This window comes from Helianthus annuus, chromosome 1, assembly GCF_002127325.2.
Source record: "Helianthus annuus cultivar XRQ/B chromosome 1, HanXRQr2.0-SUNRISE, whole genome shotgun sequence".
In the NCBI taxonomy this organism is placed as follows: domain Eukaryota; kingdom Viridiplantae; phylum Streptophyta; class Magnoliopsida; order Asterales; family Asteraceae; genus Helianthus; species Helianthus annuus.
This window is the reverse complement of record NC_035433.2, coordinates 70,225,043-70,241,017: the sequence shown is the minus strand read 5'-3', so window position 1 is coordinate 70,241,017 and position 15,975 is coordinate 70,225,043. Positions and strand designations below refer to the sequence as shown.

The window sequence follows — 15,975 nt, the reverse complement described above, 5'->3', positions numbered from 1 at the left end:
AACTTATCTTATATTAATTAAATAAATAAATGAATGATGAGCTAATATTAAATTTTATCCTACTTTAAATTTCGAATACCATTCTTCTATTTTTCTAATAACCGAAATTGTAAATTGTTAATTTAAAACATTTTAAATAAAACAAATTATTTATCACGAGAACCAAACTTTGTATTAATATATTAAATACTTTTATTTTCACTATACAAAATTACATTTACTAACTTTTTTATTATTTGGTATATAAAATTACATTTATTTAACTCGTGTAATAAATGAGGTTTTTTAAAGATGTATTATTTTATTATTTGGTAACAATATTACATTTATTCAACCCGTGTAATACATATGGTTTTAAAGATATAAAATTACATTAAATCAACCCGTACAATATGGTTTTTTTATATATGTAACTTTTTATTATTTGATATATAAAATTATATTTATTTAACCCGTGCAATAAAGAAAGTTTTTAAAGATATAATGTTTTATTATTTAGTATATATAAATTTATTTACTTAACCCGTGTAATACACGGGGTTATAATCTAGTTAGTTTTAAAAAAAATCCAAGTTTTAGAACACTCCATTGAGGGATCGAGAAGCATCTGTCGATTTGAAACACAAGAACCGCCTTCACATTTCCATCCCGAAAGTTCTCGAAGATGCCCCAGTCAAGTATATAAATCCGAATACTCCCCCCTTTTCACAAATTGAACTCAGAAAAGAAATCAAGGTAATCGAATTCCTCTTAAGAGACATTCCAGTAATTCAAAATCAAAACTACAATATGTCGATCGTCCCAAGCTTATTCAGTGGCCGACGAAGCAGCATCTTCGACCCCTTTTCACTCGACCTTTGGGACCCATTCAGAGACTTCCCCATTTCATCTTCTTCTGATGTTTCAAGAGAAACTTCAACGTTGGTAAACGCCCGTGTGGATTGGAAGGAAACGCCGGAAGCTCATGTGTTCAAGGCCGATCTTCCTGGGATCAAGAAAGAAGAAGTGAAGGTGGAGGTAGAAGACGGAAACATCTTACAAATCACCGGTGAGAGGAATGTGGAGAAAGAAGATAAGAATGATAAATGGCATCGGGTTGAACGAAGCAGCGGCAAATTCACAAGGAGGTTCAGGTTGCCTGAGAATGCTAAGATGGATCATGTGAAGGCGGCCATGGAAAACGGGGTGCTTACAATTACGGTGCCCAAAGAAGAAGTGAAGAAGCCAGATGTCAAGTCTATTGAAATCTCTGGTTAGAGAATTGTATGAATTTAGGTTGTATATGTTGTGTATATGTGTTGTTTGAAGTGCCTGTGTAATATCCTTTGTGTTTGGTCAGCCCACAAGGTGTTCGACCAAATGCATAACAAAAATGTGTGTGTTTTTGCTTGCTTCTAGATTTTCTTGTTTGTGTTTTGGTACTTGCTTTGATAATGAAAATATAATATAATGCTTGTGAGTATTGAGCTTCCAATTTTCTTGTTTGTGTTTTGGAACTTAACAATATTCTTTTGGGTTTGGTCTGTCTACAAGGTGTTTGATGAAATGACTAGTATAGTTTTAACAGCTTTAAAGATTGATAAAAAGCCCCTTATCATCTGAATTATAATGTAGTCATTGAAATTTAAAATGACAAAATGAAAGCTACCAAGTCCTTCAACGAGTTATACGACGAACCACCAACGCTAGCTGCAACTTTAACCTTTTCTTGAATCTCGATAGCTCTCTGCCTCATTTCTTCCCCTTCTTTATCCACCAAAACTCTCTTGATTACACCCTCAATCTCTCTTCTCTCCACGACGACTTCAAAACCCATTTTCCACACATCAGTTAAGTACCTAGCATTCAACAACTGATCCACATCAAACGGTTGGCACAACATCGGAACCCCTTCAGAAACGCCTTCCATAGTCGAGTTCCAACCACAATGACTCCAAAACCCTCCAACCGCATTATGTGCCAAAACCGACTTCTGAGGTGCCCACTTCACAATCAAACCTCTCCCCTTCATTTCATCCGCCAAACCTTCTGGCAAAAACTCAATCCATTCAAACCCACGAACCGAACCTGGTCGAACCACCCATACGAACGGCTGGTCGCTGTTGACCAGACCACATGCCATTTCAATTGCTACCTTTTCATCTAACTTTGCTAAGCTTCCTAAGCTTACATAAATCACTGATTTGGGTGCTCGTTTATCCAACCAAGAGATACAACTTGTATCCTCTTCAAGAAAGCTAGTGGAGCGAGTTGTGACTATTTTGTGCAGTGGGCCGATTGTGAAAACCGGAGCTTGGTATTGTTGGCGGATCTGGGTGAGTATGGGTTGTTCGAGATATTCGATCGTGTTCCAAATGAAGGCAGAAGGGGGTGTCTTGGCGATGAGCATGGTGAGCAGTTCAAAAGTTTTATGTATTGGGCGCCTCGTAAACGGTAGATCTTTGTATCTGAATGGATTGAGTTCTGGAACCACTTCCTGCAATAAAGAGTCTTGGAAACAGATTCATAACTAATTGTTAGAAATATAAGTGATACGATTTCGTAAGAATTTAAAAGAACTAAAAAACTGTATTGGTAAATAATATCCGAGTAACTGAAAACCAAATTTATTTAAAAGAACTAAAAAACTGTATTGGTAAATAATATCCGAGTAACTGAAAACCAAATTTATTTAAAAGAACTAAAAAACTGTATTGGTAAATAATATCCGAGTAACTGAAAACCAAATTTATTTAAAAGAACTAAAAAACTGTATTGGTAAATAATATCCGAGTAACTTAAAACCAAATTTATTCAATAACTAGTGTTTAACCCCCGTGTTGCGGGGGCAGGGTTCGTAAACCGTGCTAAGTAGTTAGCAAACGACGACTAAAACCGGAAAAAAATCGTAAAACAAAAACATGAATATATACCGCCAATGTAAAACGTAGGCAAAGACAAAGCGAACTTATATCGCGAGCTGGTGTAAAACGTAGAGTAACTCGAATTTATGCTGAGTATCTTTAACTTAAAGAAAATAACCGCAAAACTTTAAGGGCCAGAAGTTTACTATACAAACTTGAGAGACTGAAAATGTAAACCACCTTAAAACACGAAAAGACAAAAAACAATCATACACTATACTATTTCATAAGATGCTACCCAAATTGTTATATCTAACAATAATTACTAACAAACAAAAATGATAAATCAAATAATAAAAATAATCAAATGATGCAATACCTTGTGGAGGAAATCGACCTTCTTGATGGAGTTGAGGTATGATGTTGACAGCCGGGAAGAAAACCGCACTACTGCCACGCAACACGATCGAAGGCAGACCCAGCTCGTCGGCAACTGAGCCCGCGAAAAACGTGAGGTTATCGTGAAAGATAACGATTGATTCCTTATTTAAACTCTCTTTTTGTTCATTTATAAGACCACTCGTAATGGTTAATGCCCGATAAAGCCTTTTCAAAAAGTTGTAATGGTTAATGCCCCCTTAATGTCATTTCATTCATTACTTTCCTTTTTTTCTCTCCTCATTGGGCATTATTCTAGAAATGCCCCAACCTTTTCATGCCCATATAATGCCCCATGAGAATGATATGAGGGCATTATCAAAGCCTTTCATGCCCCTATAATGCCCATTACCAATGGTCTAATCTGAAGTAGGTGGTTGTGGAGATGAGATTTGCAGTTATGGTTAAGTGCTTGGAAGAACTTTGTCATGCCATCCGAGGTGTCGATGTTGGATACGTTGGCGGGCAGAGGGAGGAAGGTTAAATCCGGATGGTTAGAAGAATCGGGCGGATTGAAGTCGGAGTGAGCGATGGTTATTGAGAAGTTTTAGGAGTGAAGGTAAGTAGCAAGTTGAAGCATTGGGGTCATGTGACCTTGCAGTGGACTTGCTACCATCACCAGCCGCGGTCGTCGTCCGCCGTGATCCGCCATCTTTGTCTGTGTATCAGTATCACTAGTTAGGTATCTTTGTTATTAAATAAACCTCACTACTTGTAATTTGACAATGATGGTTGGTTCCAAGAAACTACATATTTTTTTTATATATTTGTTCAAAAGCTAAATGGAATTTGACAACGTTGGTTGGCTCCAAGAAGTTACCCCTTCAAAAGCTAAATATAATAAATTCAGTATTTGTTAAGCGTTGTAAATTAAACAATTATGAATTTATTTCATAATCAAATAATTTGGATGATTGAGTTGAATTTTTTTTATATTGACCCATTCTAACGTGTACCTGTTTTGGTCATAATCCGCTTTGACATGAACCTATTTTGGTCTAAACCCGAACCCCTTTTGATCCTAACCAAAATGATCATTTTTCAAATTAAAACGACCGTAATGGTCATTTAAGACACATCGACTCTCACAATGGACTGTCATGGCCCTGCCAAAGCTTGGCTTTTCTCGCCAAGGGTCTCGAGCTCACCTTTAGTTCAGATACTCCCTGGCATATCTCAAGCGGTCGTAACAGATATCCTATTGGTATTAGTCCCTCAAATGCTTAGCAAAACAGGTGTACTTTTTGCAACTATAATCCATGAACAAAATGCCTGACCCCTACCCCTTTCTATTCCCCATTTACAACCCTCACCCCTACCCCTCTTTCTTCCTCTGTAACTTTACTTTGTTGTATGATTTTCGGCCAAGAAATTAGCTTGTGAGAATCCTCCATTTTGACCATCCAGAAGTAACCCTCGATGTACTAAACCAAATCCTCATTCGGCCAAGAAATTAGCTTGTGAGAATCCTCCAGTTGCAAGCTCCAGCTCAGCGTAAGTAAGCCACCTTGGTGGTTTCCCAAATATCGGTGCCTTATGTAAACAAATCAAGATCCCGACTCTCTTCTTCGGCTAATGATTTATCTTTGTTTAACGAACTATTCGTTACCGGGATAAAAAACGGTGAAGTCCCCGGGTCAGAACTTGAGACTGATGAAGTTCCGGTTCCGGCTTCAGTTGCGGTAATGACCTCAGGACTACTTGTTGGTGTAACGGCGGACCCGCGAACGGATTCAAGAGATTTGTTTCGGTTTTTCGTTTGGTTTTCAGACGGTTTGTTTGATGAAGGTAATGGGCAGTCAGCTTCGAGTTTCTTCTTAGGTGAACCGACTAGATTCAGACGAAGGACATAACGTGCAAGATTTTGAAAGGTTAAGGACACCGCCTGTAAACTTTCTAACCAGGTTTGGCCTAAAGGACATAACGTGCAAGATTTTGAAAGGTTAAGGACACCGCCTGTAAACTTTTGGCCGAAAGGACAGCGCCTGCAATTTGATGTAAACATAAAGGACAAAACTTGTAATTTACTCTAGTTTTTTTTTAACAACAACGAAATTTCATTCAAGGAAAACAAACCAGTGGGGCGCTTGCAAATGAACATACAAAGCCCTACCAACCGTGATCACATCATACAAGCAGATCAACTATATCAAAATACACCTAAAAACGACACCAATTTTCTAGATACAAACATAGATCAACCTAGAGGCTTATTCACCCAACTTTCCCAGCATAAGTCAAGAGTTGTTCCTCCATTTGTTATCCAAGAGACCACCTGGACCTTAATTTCTTCAACAACCTTCTTGGAACACCTTTTTTTAAGAAAAGACCCGTTCGCTTCAATTTTTCCATAGAATTGAGAATGTGGTATAAATAACCGAGAGATATATATTCCGGTCCTTTTGAGATACATTTTCCGGTCTTTACAATGACAAAATGAAAGCTACCAAATCCTTCAACGAGTTATGCGAAGAACCACCATCGCTGACTGCAACTTTAACCTTTTCTTGCATCTGCATAGCTCTCTGCCTCATTTCTTCCCCTTCTTCACCCACCAAAAGTCTCTTGATCGCACCCTCGATCTCTCCTCTCTCCACAACAACCTCAAAACCCATTTTCCACACATCAGTCAAGTACCTAGCATTCAACAACTGATCCACGTCAAACGGCTGGCACAACATCGGAACCCCTTCAGAAACACTTTCCAAAGTCGAATTCCAACCACAATGACTCCAAAACCCTCCAACCGTATTATGCGCCAAAACCGACTTCTGGGGCGCCCACTTCACAATCAAACCTCTCCCCTTCATTTCATCCGCCAAACCTTCCGGCAAAAACTCGATCCACTCAAACCCACGAACCGAACCCGGTCGAACCACCCATAGGAACGGCTGGTTACTATTGACCAGACCCCATGCCACTTCAATTGCTACCTTTTCATCCAAGTTTGCTAAGCTCCCTAAGCTCACATAAACCACCGACTTAGGTGCTTGTTTATCCAGCCATGATATACAACTTGTATCCTCTTCAAGAAAGCTAGTGGAGCAAGTTGTAACTATTTTGTGCAGTGGGCCGATTGTAAAAACTGGAACTTTGTACTCATTTCTGATCTGGGTCAATGCAGATTCTTCAAGAAACTCAATTGTGTTCCAAATAAAGGCAGAAAGGGTTGTCTTGGGGGTGAGCATGTTGACCATTTCAAGTGTTTGATCTATTGGGCGACCAAGAAAGGGCAAATCTTTATATCTAAATGGATAAAGTCCTGGAACTATTTCCTGCAATAAAGAATCTTGAAAACACATTCATACCAAATTGTTAGTAATCAGCTTAGTTGGAAAATCGGGATTAATCGGTAACTATTCGCTAAGCGGCCAGCCACTGATTATTTAGATAATCAGTGAATTATTCGTTAGTCGGCCCAAATCGGTCCTAGTCAACTGGAAATCGGCGATTCCGGCCAAAATTTGTAAATTCCGACCAGATAAATTCCGATGATTAATCGCTTATAAAGAAGGGTCTTGGAGGGTTAAAATCTATTATATAAAAAAAAAATTTACACATTAATGTGTGTGTATATATATAATGAAAATTACATTTAAAATCTCAATCCAGTATTCTAGTTAATCCTGATTAATCCCGATTAATCGCCGATCAATACCCCACCAACCGACTAGCGCTTAACGATTCTTACTTACAACTAACAGATCTCAAAATTAGTTTTTCTGATATGGGTTTTGAATAAAGACGCACCTGGTGGAGGAAAGTTACCATCTTGATGCAGTTTAGGAATAATATTAAAAGCAGGAAAGAAAGCTGCACTACTGCCACGTAACAGGATCGCCGGCAAACCCAGATCGCAGGCGACTGTTCCGGCGAAAAAGGTTAAATTTTCATGTATAACAACAACTGATTCTTTATCAGAACTGTTGTTTTGTGCGTTTATGATCTGGATAAGGTGATTGTGGAGGTGGGTTTTGCAGTTATTGTTGAGGGTTTTGAAGAAGTTAGTGAAGCCGGCGGAGATGTCGGTGCCGGAGGTGTTGCTAGGTAGAGGGAGGAAGGTTAGATGAGGGTGGTTGGAAGAATCCGGTGGGTTGAAGTCGGAGTGAGCGATGGTTATTGAGAAGTTTTGGGAGTGGAGGTATGTAGCGAGTTGAAGCATTGGGGTCATGTGACCTTGTAGTGGACTTGGTACCATCACCAGCCGTCGTCTCCGGCCTCCGTTCTCCGCCATTAAGCTCCTCTGTGTTTGGATATTTTTCTTATTTGAAAAAGTAACAAAACAAAGAATCCCCACTGCTTTGTAAATTGACAAATGACAAAATTGGTTGTCCCCAGGAAACTTCAAGTCTACAGTCAATGATGATATTGATAGGCGTGTATGAAGCTTTTATGTGGCGTAATATTAAAGGATAAATTCGGGTATTTAGCTGGATCACAACGGGTAGTCTAAGGTGTTATTGAACGTGGAAGAGGCGGCACTAGAGGTGTCACTTAGGCTATAGGGTGTGGTTATAACACTCATGATCATTTGATCTTTCACGCAAGCGTTATATCAATCGACTCTCGTCCACCATTCAAAGTCACTGCCCTATATGATGTGGTCATGACCCAAACCACCATCCTTTATTTTTTGGATTATTAGATTTTATCACTCTCAACTATTGGCTATTGGCTGCTGCTACTCCCAACTATCACTTTGACGTCCGTCACCCCCAACTTAACACTTAGTGTGTTTTGTCACCATGTCATTAACTGATCACTAACTTTTAATCATATTACTATACTTTTGGGAATGTCATAGGGATCTTAGGAAGGTTTTAGGGATCTTAGGACACCCCCAAAAGTATAGTGACAGGATCAAAAGTCAGTGACCAGTTAACGACATGGTGACAGAACACACTAAGTGTTAAGTTGGCGGTGGCGGGCGTCAAAGTGATAGTTGGGGGTGGCAGCGGCCAATAGCCAATATTTAGGGGGTGATAAAATCCAATATCCCTTATTTTTTTTTAATATATTTTAGAGTTAAATGTCTGATTGGTCCCTAAGGTTTGTCATTTTTGCAGACTTGGTCCCGAAGTTTTAATAATTACATAAGTGATCCCAGTAGTTGCGATTTTTGCACTCAGGTGATCCCTATCACTAACCTAAGTTAAATTTCTCAGTTAAGTATGTGTAAAATTACTATATTACCCCTGAAGAATTAATAAAAATACTAAAACTAATAGGCCCCACCTCTCATCTTTTTCCTTTACTGTACCACCACCCTTCTCTTATCTCTTTTCCTTCTCATTTTCATCCACACATACAACCTAGAAAACACACAAATTCTGCACATTTAGAGAGGGGGGGGGGGGGAGGGGAGGGGGGCTTGAGGGTGGAGGAAGAGCCGACCACCAAACCCAGCGGCAGCAACGGTGGGCGGCCCAACCAGCAGACCATAGCGGCGCAACAGCCACGCACCCATGGGGTGGTGGCGACTAGCAGGTATAACGAGGCTCGGACCAAGCTAATCAAACCATCACCGCCCTGATTCTAACTAATTTTCGTAATGTTCAAGGGCAGTAGGGTTAGCTCGAAGCCCGATGGTGGTGGTCCTCTTCAGATCTGACGGCAGAGGGTGGTCTCTGTTCTGATTTACGCTAGATCCAGTAGCTACGAGCTTCATGTACGTATTTTCGGTGAGTTGGACAAGAAGCGGTAGTGTGGTTTTGAGTCATTTGGGACGGTGTGGTGGACTGGTGGTGGGTGGTAGTACGGTGGTGGTGGTATAGTGGTGTTGGTGGTTCAGCTAGTAGGGGTGGTGGTGGTATAGCGGTGGTGGTGGTACAATGGTGGTGGTGGTGGTACAGTGGTGGAGGCATTTAACTCTTTTTTTTATTTGTTCAGGGATAATCTAGTCATTTTAAGTACACTTAACTGAGAAATCTAACCTAGGTTAGTGATAAGGATCACCCGAGTGTTAAAATTGCAAACTAGGATCACTTATGTAATTATTGAAGCATCGGGACCAAGTCTGCAAAAATGGCAAACTTCAGAGACCAACCAATCATTTAATCATTTAACTCTATATTTTATGTAAAATATATTTGAATTAAAACATTGAAAAAAAAAAGTTCAAACGTCAAAACATTGAAATAAAGAAAAGGAAGTGTGTATTTGCCATGGTTTAATCCACACGAACCACGGTAGTTCCCTTGGGCGATGTAGCGCATCATTCATATTCCTATGTGGCAATCAACAACCCAACCCAACCTAACCCAACCCATGCCCCAATACCCTTCAACCTTTGCCTGGTTCAGGGGCACGAACACTGCCACACCAGGCGTGGAAAGAGGTGCCGTGTAGCAGCGGGTTTTTTTTTTTTACCTTTTTGTCAATAAAAGCCTAAAATTACCTCATAACACATATTCTTAGATAAATTGTTACATATAAGAATAATAATATTATTATAATGAAAAATCGCAAACCTAGTGCATGATGCTATGCATGGGAGATTTGGGGTATTGGGCCAACTTGAGCATACATATTATGTATGTATCATTTAACCTGCATTTCTGTAAGACTTTTTGATGACTAGAATTCTGATTTCTATGACATAAGGCAACAACCCTACTAATAATTGCTCCAATGTTCACCCCTTAATCACATTTAAAAATAATTAGTAATAACAGTAATAAGCTCATTTTCGTAATTGACATGTAATTCATGCATCAAACCTGAACATGTGGACGCACCTTTGTAATGTAGATGAATCATTGTAAGAGTACACGGGGTGGTCCGTTATACCACCCCGATCACGCGTTGAACAATCACGCTACACCGCCGCCGACCACCTCATAACGCGTTATAAATAAAACGCGTTGAACAGATAACGCGTTGAAGTTTTGAAAATTTGGACCGTTTGTTGAATTTTTGACCGTTTTAAAACGGTAACATTTAAAAAAAAAAAAAAAAAACCTTAACCATTTTATCTATTTATATATCTCCATTTTAAACCATTTCACACACACCAATCTACATATTTTAAACCAATTTAAACCCATTTCACACAATTTTTATATCTTTCTCAAATGGAATTCCCTACGGATTCGACGTTTCCGATGTCTAGCGATAGCGATACCGAGTCGTCTTCCGACAACGAAACGCTAAAATATTTTGTGTCGGTGTATAACGAGCTTGATGCCGAGTCGTCCCGCCCAAAGAAGAAGATGGTCGACCGTGATCGTATGCGGCCAATGAAGTTTTGATGAACGATTATTTTGTGGAAAATCCGCTATACAAGGGGCAAACCAAGTTTCACGCCGATACAAAAGAATTATTTTTAAAGATTGTTGGAGACATCGAAGCAAGCGAGGAATGGTTTCAAGAAGGTTACGATGCGAGGGGCAAACCAAGTTTCACGCCGATACAAAAATGCACGTCCGCCATTCGCCAACTAGCGACAGGTAACTCTCCCGATCAATATGATGAATACCTAGCTATGTCGGAAAGAACTTCACGTGAATGTTTGCAATTTTTTTGCAACGCGGTCATTAAGTTGTATGCTAACGAGTTTTTACGTAAACCGACGAGCCACGACATCTCACATATTTAAGCCGCACACGAGGCTAGATGGCATTTTCCCGGGATGCTCGGTAGCATCGATTGTACACATATCGAGTGGAAAAATTGTCCAAGAGAGTTACGAGGGGCGTATGTTAGAGGAGACATCAAAAGACCAACCAACATACTAGAAGCGGTGGCGTCGAATGATTTATGGATTTGGCATTCGTATTTCAGTGTTCCAGGTTCAAACAACGACATCAATGTGTTGCACACGTCGCCGTTGTTCCAAAGCGTAACGGATGGTACCGCACCTTCCTCTCCTTTCTATGTTAACGGTCGACATTACAGACGAGGCTTTTTTCTTGTGGATGGTATCTACCCGTCTTGGTCTGTTTTTGTGAAAGCTCCCTCATTTCCTGTCGAGGCTAAAGAAAAGGCGTTCAAAAATTGCAAGAATCAGCAAGAAAAGATGTTGAGAGGGCATTTGGTGTTTTAAAGGGTAGATGGGGTATACTACACCGACCGGTTCGTGCGACGAGCAAGAAATCAATACATAGCATAGTGTATGCATGTATCATATTGCACAATATGCTGATCAAACAAGACGGACGTGCAATATCCCCGGATTGGGTGTTGGATCCTCCTACACAAGTTCAAGTTCCACAAGATATCCATCTACAATTGCGTAACGAAGAAACTCACTTTCGGTTGAGATACGATTTAATCGAACTAGTAGGTTCACTAGGTTTGGAGTTTCATGATTCGGACGAGGAGTAGGTTTTTTTTTTTTTTTTAAATTGTATGTTTCTAGTATGTTAAATTGAAATAGATGTTTTAAATTTAATGAAATTTTTAATTTTAGTGTTATATTGTTAATTTCTAATTTAAAATAAAAAATTAAAAAAAAATTAGTGAAATTTATAATTTAGTGTTTTAAAATAAAATTAAAAATTAAAAAAAAATTGGGAGTGATAGAATTTCATCACTAGTAATACCACCCCCTTACATTTCTATCACTAGTAATAGAATATTGGGTGATGACATGGCATGATTTGATTGGATAGTGGGAGTGATAGAAATCTATCACTAGTGACCACCCCTCCTCCCCTAATTGATTTAGACGCATATACAATTTAGAGGTTGTGTTCTTATATGGTTTATAGTGGTTTTTTTAAATGGTTTGCTTCCATTGTAATTAACATAACATAAATGCTTTTTTAAACTTTTTCAATAGAGAAATACTCATACTGAGGCCATCCGTAGTCATAAAGCCCTTTGTGGGGCGTTATGCGACATGTGGCATGCCACGTCACCCCGGGGCTTTATGGGGCGTTATGCAATTTGAGGCCGTAGTCATAAAGCCCCTGTGTAATCATTACTCATTTTTTAATTTTTATTTTTTTAATTCATTTGTAACTTTTTTAAAAATAAAATTCATTTCATTAAATAAAAAAAGTACAATAAAATAAAAAAAACATTAAACTAGAAAAAAAACCCATTAAACTAGCATAAAAAAAATTACACAATCAAAGGTTATATTTTTTTTCAATCCGCTCCTTTTGTGCCAACGCCATTTTCAAAGCTTTTCCCGTTAAGTGATCATGCGGTTTGGAGTAGAACTCAAAGTCGTGAGCCCATTGTCGATCCCGCATAATCTCCGTAACTTCGCGGTTCTCCTCCAAACGTTTATTACCGAGTTCGTGTATGTCTTGAAGTCGCTTGTTTATCTCCGAAAATGCGTTACTCATATCCGTTCCCATAGACATCGACGACGACTCGGGTTTTTTCGCCCGGCTTTTTCTTCCGGGCGGTCTTGGTAGCTCCTCCACCGGCTCGTCATCCGGAATATCCTCGTTCAAGTCGGTGTTTCGAGCGTCGGAGGTTGGCGTTTCGGGTTCACCCGACTCGTTTGTTTTGGACCTCTTTGATGGCCGTGTATTTCCCGAACGACCACTTGGAGTAGATACGATGGCCCATTTGGGGCTATGGCGAAGGATTTGCCAACACCTCATGTACGGGAAATGGCCATTAGCCTCCGTATACACGACCAATGCCTGTTGCGTAATGTCTTCATCGCTACTTCCACTTTTCCATCCGGAAAACAAGCGTTGGTACACGGTTTGAAAGTTGGTGCATTTCCTGTTTATATCGGTCCACTTCCCCGGTATAGAGTCCGGTAGGCAGTACTCCTCTCCTCTACCCATGAGATCGAAAAAGAGTTCTCGTATTCGGTTCCAAAATACGGTTTTACTTTGATTGTTTGCTACAAAAAAAAATAAAAATAAAAATGTTAGTGCAAAATCTAAAAAAATAAAAACTGAAAATAAAAAAAAACAGAAAACTAATAAAAAACAGAAAAAAAACAAAACAGAAAATAAATAAAAAACAGAAAATAAATTTACAACAGAAAATAAAAAAAACTGAAAAAAAAACAGAAAATTAATAAAAAACCGAAAAAAAAAACAAAATCAGAAAAAAAAAAACATACATATGACCGGGTCCTCCGAAACATCGATGAAAGCGCGGGTTAACGCATACTCCTCTTCGGGCTCCCACGTTATCACATTTTTTTTCGCTCGGGTGTTGGTTTCCACTTTCTTTTTATGTGCCCGTTTTGCTTTTCCTTTTCCTTTTTGCGTCTCCGGTTGCGTATCCGGTACCTCGGGTTGCGTCTCCGGAACAACATCGGGTTCGTGTAGTGGGGAGCCGAAAGCTTGAGCCGACCCAAACGCTTGAGACGACCCCATCCCATCCGTGTTTTGATTTGGGTTCCACCCGTAGAGATTAGGGTCCCATGATAGCGGTTGGTTCAAAAGATTCATGAACCCGGGACTTTGTTGATTGTAATCGAGAAAACCGGAGCCGAAAGGGTTGGGTCTAGTGGGAACCGGCGCCACGGGGCGAGTAGGATTACCACTTTGGTTTGGGTCCGCACTAGATCGGGGAGGAATGAAGCCACGGTTGAATGGATGCATTGTATAAAATATCAAGAATTTTAAAAAAATATGGAAGAGATGAGAATGTTTGAGTGTGTGTGGTAAAAAAATAGGAGAGGAGAATGATTTAAAGGAAAGTTTGAAAAATAAATTGATTTTTTTTTATTAAAGTGACCGTTTGTAACGGTCAAAAAATCAAAATCATCTCCTCAACACGCCGCGATAATTATCGCGCTTCAAAAAAATTTTGGGGCATAGCGCCCTTGGTGGTGGTGTAGACGGCGCTATGTAGGCGCCATGAAAGGGCAAAGCGCCCCACTACGCAAGTACGCATTACCTGAGAATAATAACATGGTTTGTTTCCTTTTTACCACTACTAATTTTTAACCGAGATAAATAATATTGAATGATACTTGATCCAACCTTTGTTTGGACAAAAGGGCTTCTTTTTCGTTACCAATATTACTCGAGATTTTCTGAACCTTAATTTGTTCTAAATACAATGGCTTCTTTACAGGATAACCAACCAATATGAACAATTATTATATCCAATGTACCGTGTGACAATAAGACGTGAAAATGCACACAACACAAACATGTCGGGTTTCAAAGTATTTCAATCTAACCATATTAGAATTGGATAGAGGGGAAAGGGGAAAAAGATATATAGATAATAATAGACGATTCCCGGGTTCCGTTCAACGTGTAGCCACCGCCAATGAATATGGACTCGATGGCGATGAACGATGATGGAACAATGGGGGGAATGCCGCCAACAACATCCCAAAAGGAATCAATGGGGAGAATGGATATGGATATGGATATGAATATGGGAAGGGGAATGGAATCAAATAAAACGATGACACACATGACTTTTTATTGGGGGAAAAACGCTTGGATTCTTTTCCATGGTTGGCCCGGAAGCAGCACAGGAATGTATATTTTGGCGTTGGTTTTGGTGTTCGTGCTCGCGTTAATTATGGAATGCCTAGCTAATAGTAACGCTGCCACAGCAAAATCCAACGGTATCCTGCGTACATTGATACACACTTTGCGTGTGTTGTTTTCGTATTTGGTGATGTTGTCTGTGATGTCTTTTAACATTGGTGTGTTTGTAGTGGCAATAGCAGGGCATGCTGTTGGGTTCTTTGTGTTTGGAGTGCTTAATAAATCACCAGAAAAAGATTCAGATATCTCTTCAATGGCTTGCTAATTCTATAGTCTAGTGGATTTTTCTAATGATTTAGTTATGTAACAAGTAGTATTCTATGAGTTCTAATAACAATATGCACATATTTTTTAAAATAGATGTTTTTGTTGGGTTGATGGATTGATAGGATGAAGTTAAGATGTAGTTGAATTGCAACTGATATGTTTATTTATAGATGGTAAAACTCAGAAAATTTAGTTGACTATTGAAATGTGATACACATGATGTGTTTTACGATTATTTTCAAGCTTTTATGTTTCATGTCCTACTACCTACCCCCTTCATAGTTTCTCATTGTCCAACTAGGGCTCTAGTGATTGTTCCGATAAAGCTAGGTAGTCTATAAATCTGGCCATTAACTATTGGTCTAATGGTTGGTCAGTTGATTTATTTTTTTAAGATCTCAAATTCAACTCGCACTAGCATCACTTTGAAGAACATTGGTGGTGGCAATGAAGTTTCGCCAATTCGAAACCAAGCCGAACCGGGTTTTACCGCAGTGGGCCTTCGGGTTCTCCCCGGAACTGGTGGCTTGGTGGCTCGGGTATGTATCCAACTCTGACCGTTATGAAGGAGGAGATGCATTTGCTTGATTGAGGGCATCTCAAGATGCTTATCTGATGATTTAGTTGACCGTTCAAAAAAAATTAACTTTTTAGTTGACCGTTCAAAAAAAAAATTAACTTTGGTCAAGGTTCATCATCTCGTTGCTCAATAGTTGCATATATATATATATATATATATATATATATATATATATATATATATATATATATATATATATATATATATATATATATATATATATATATATATATGGTGGGGTTCTAGAGTGAACAAGGGTTAAGTTGTGAACAAATCCTAGCCATTGATTTTATTAGATCTTGAGATTGGATTTTAATCCAATTTATTAATTATTTATTATAATAAAATAGGTGTAATTTAATGTTAGGGATAGTTATGTAAAATCACAATCTTTTAAATATGGAAACAATAAACA

General features: G+C 39.0%; 5 protein-coding genes across 5 annotated transcripts; 2 read left to right on the top strand and 3 right to left on the bottom strand.

The window, feature by feature from the left end:
* Window positions 1-597: 597 nt before the first annotated feature.
* On the top strand, window positions 598-1,474 carry LOC110926546 (17.3 kDa class I heat shock protein-like). The gene has a single exon (XM_022170330.2). It carries the CDS (start codon window positions 790-792, stop codon window positions 1,255-1,257), a length of 468 nt encoding a protein of 155 aa, XP_022026022.1. The 5' UTR covers window positions 598-789; the 3' UTR covers window positions 1,258-1,474.
* Window positions 1,475-1,553: 79 nt separating this feature from the next.
* On the bottom strand, window positions 1,554-4,062 carry LOC110926545 (UDP-glycosyltransferase 76H1-like). The gene is made up of 3 exons (XM_022170329.2): window positions 3,645-4,062; window positions 3,223-3,417; window positions 1,554-2,490 (listed from the first exon to the last, which is right to left on the bottom strand). Exons 1-3 carry the CDS (start codon window positions 3,709-3,711, stop codon window positions 1,625-1,627), a joined length of 1,128 nt encoding a protein of 375 aa, XP_022026021.1. The 5' UTR covers window positions 3,712-4,062; the 3' UTR covers window positions 1,554-1,624.
* Window positions 4,063-5,293: 1,231 nt separating this feature from the next.
* On the bottom strand, window positions 5,294-7,637 carry LOC110926238 (UDP-glycosyltransferase 76H1-like). Its single transcript, XM_022169997.2, has 2 exons — window positions 7,032-7,637; window positions 5,294-6,570 (listed from the first exon to the last, which is right to left on the bottom strand). The coding sequence occupies exons 1-2, from the start codon at window positions 7,513-7,515 to the stop codon at window positions 5,705-5,707; spliced, it is 1,350 nt and encodes a 449-aa protein (XP_022025689.1). The 5' UTR covers window positions 7,516-7,637; the 3' UTR covers window positions 5,294-5,704.
* Window positions 7,638-12,355: 4,718 nt separating this feature from the next.
* On the bottom strand, window positions 12,356-13,869 carry LOC110925372. Its single transcript, XM_022169331.2, has 2 exons — window positions 13,318-13,869; window positions 12,356-13,092 (listed from the first exon to the last, which is right to left on the bottom strand). The coding sequence occupies exons 1-2, from the start codon at window positions 13,802-13,804 to the stop codon at window positions 12,356-12,358; spliced, it is 1,224 nt and encodes a 407-aa protein (XP_022025023.1). The 5' UTR covers window positions 13,805-13,869.
* A 333-nt stretch (window positions 13,870-14,202) lies between these two features.
* Window positions 14,203-15,049, top strand: LOC110922646 (copper transporter 6). The gene has a single exon (XM_035977019.1). The coding sequence runs from the start codon at window positions 14,484-14,486 to the stop codon at window positions 14,976-14,978; it is 495 nt and encodes a 164-aa protein (XP_035832912.1). The 5' UTR covers window positions 14,203-14,483; the 3' UTR covers window positions 14,979-15,049.
* The last annotated feature ends 926 nt before the right edge of the window (window positions 15,050-15,975 follow it).

Coding starts and splice junctions, on each gene's coding strand:
- LOC110926238 (XM_022169997.2), bottom strand. CDS start 7,515: ATGGCGGAGAACGGAGGCCGGAGACGACGGCTGGTGATGGTACCAAGT. Junction 6,571..7,031: donor TGGTAACTTTCCTCCACCAG/GTGCGTCTTTAT, acceptor TGTGTTTTCAAG/ATTCTTTATTGCAGGAAATA.
- LOC110926545 (XM_022170329.2), bottom strand. CDS start 3,711: ATGACAAAGTTCTTCCAAGCACTTAACCATAACTGCAAATCTCATCTC. Junction 3,418..3,644: donor CCACAACCACCTACTTCAGA/TTAGACCATTGG, acceptor TTACGAGTGGTC/TTATAAATGAACAAAAAGAG. Junction 2,491..3,222: donor AGGTCGATTTCCTCCACAAG/GTATTGCATCAT, acceptor TCTGTTTCCAAG/ACTCTTTATTGCAGGAAGTG.
- LOC110926546 (XM_022170330.2), top strand. CDS start 790: ATGTCGATCGTCCCAAGCTTATTCAGTGGCCGACGAAGCAGCATCTTC.
- LOC110922646 (XM_035977019.1), top strand. CDS start 14,484: ATGAATATGGACTCGATGGCGATGAACGATGATGGAACAATGGGGGGA.
- LOC110925372 (XM_022169331.2), bottom strand. CDS start 13,804: ATGCATCCATTCAACCGTGGCTTCATTCCTCCCCGATCTAGTGCGGAC. Junction 13,093..13,317: donor TTCGGAGGACCCGGTCATAT/GTATGTTTTTTT, acceptor TTTTTTTTGTAG/CAAACAATCAAAGTAAAACC.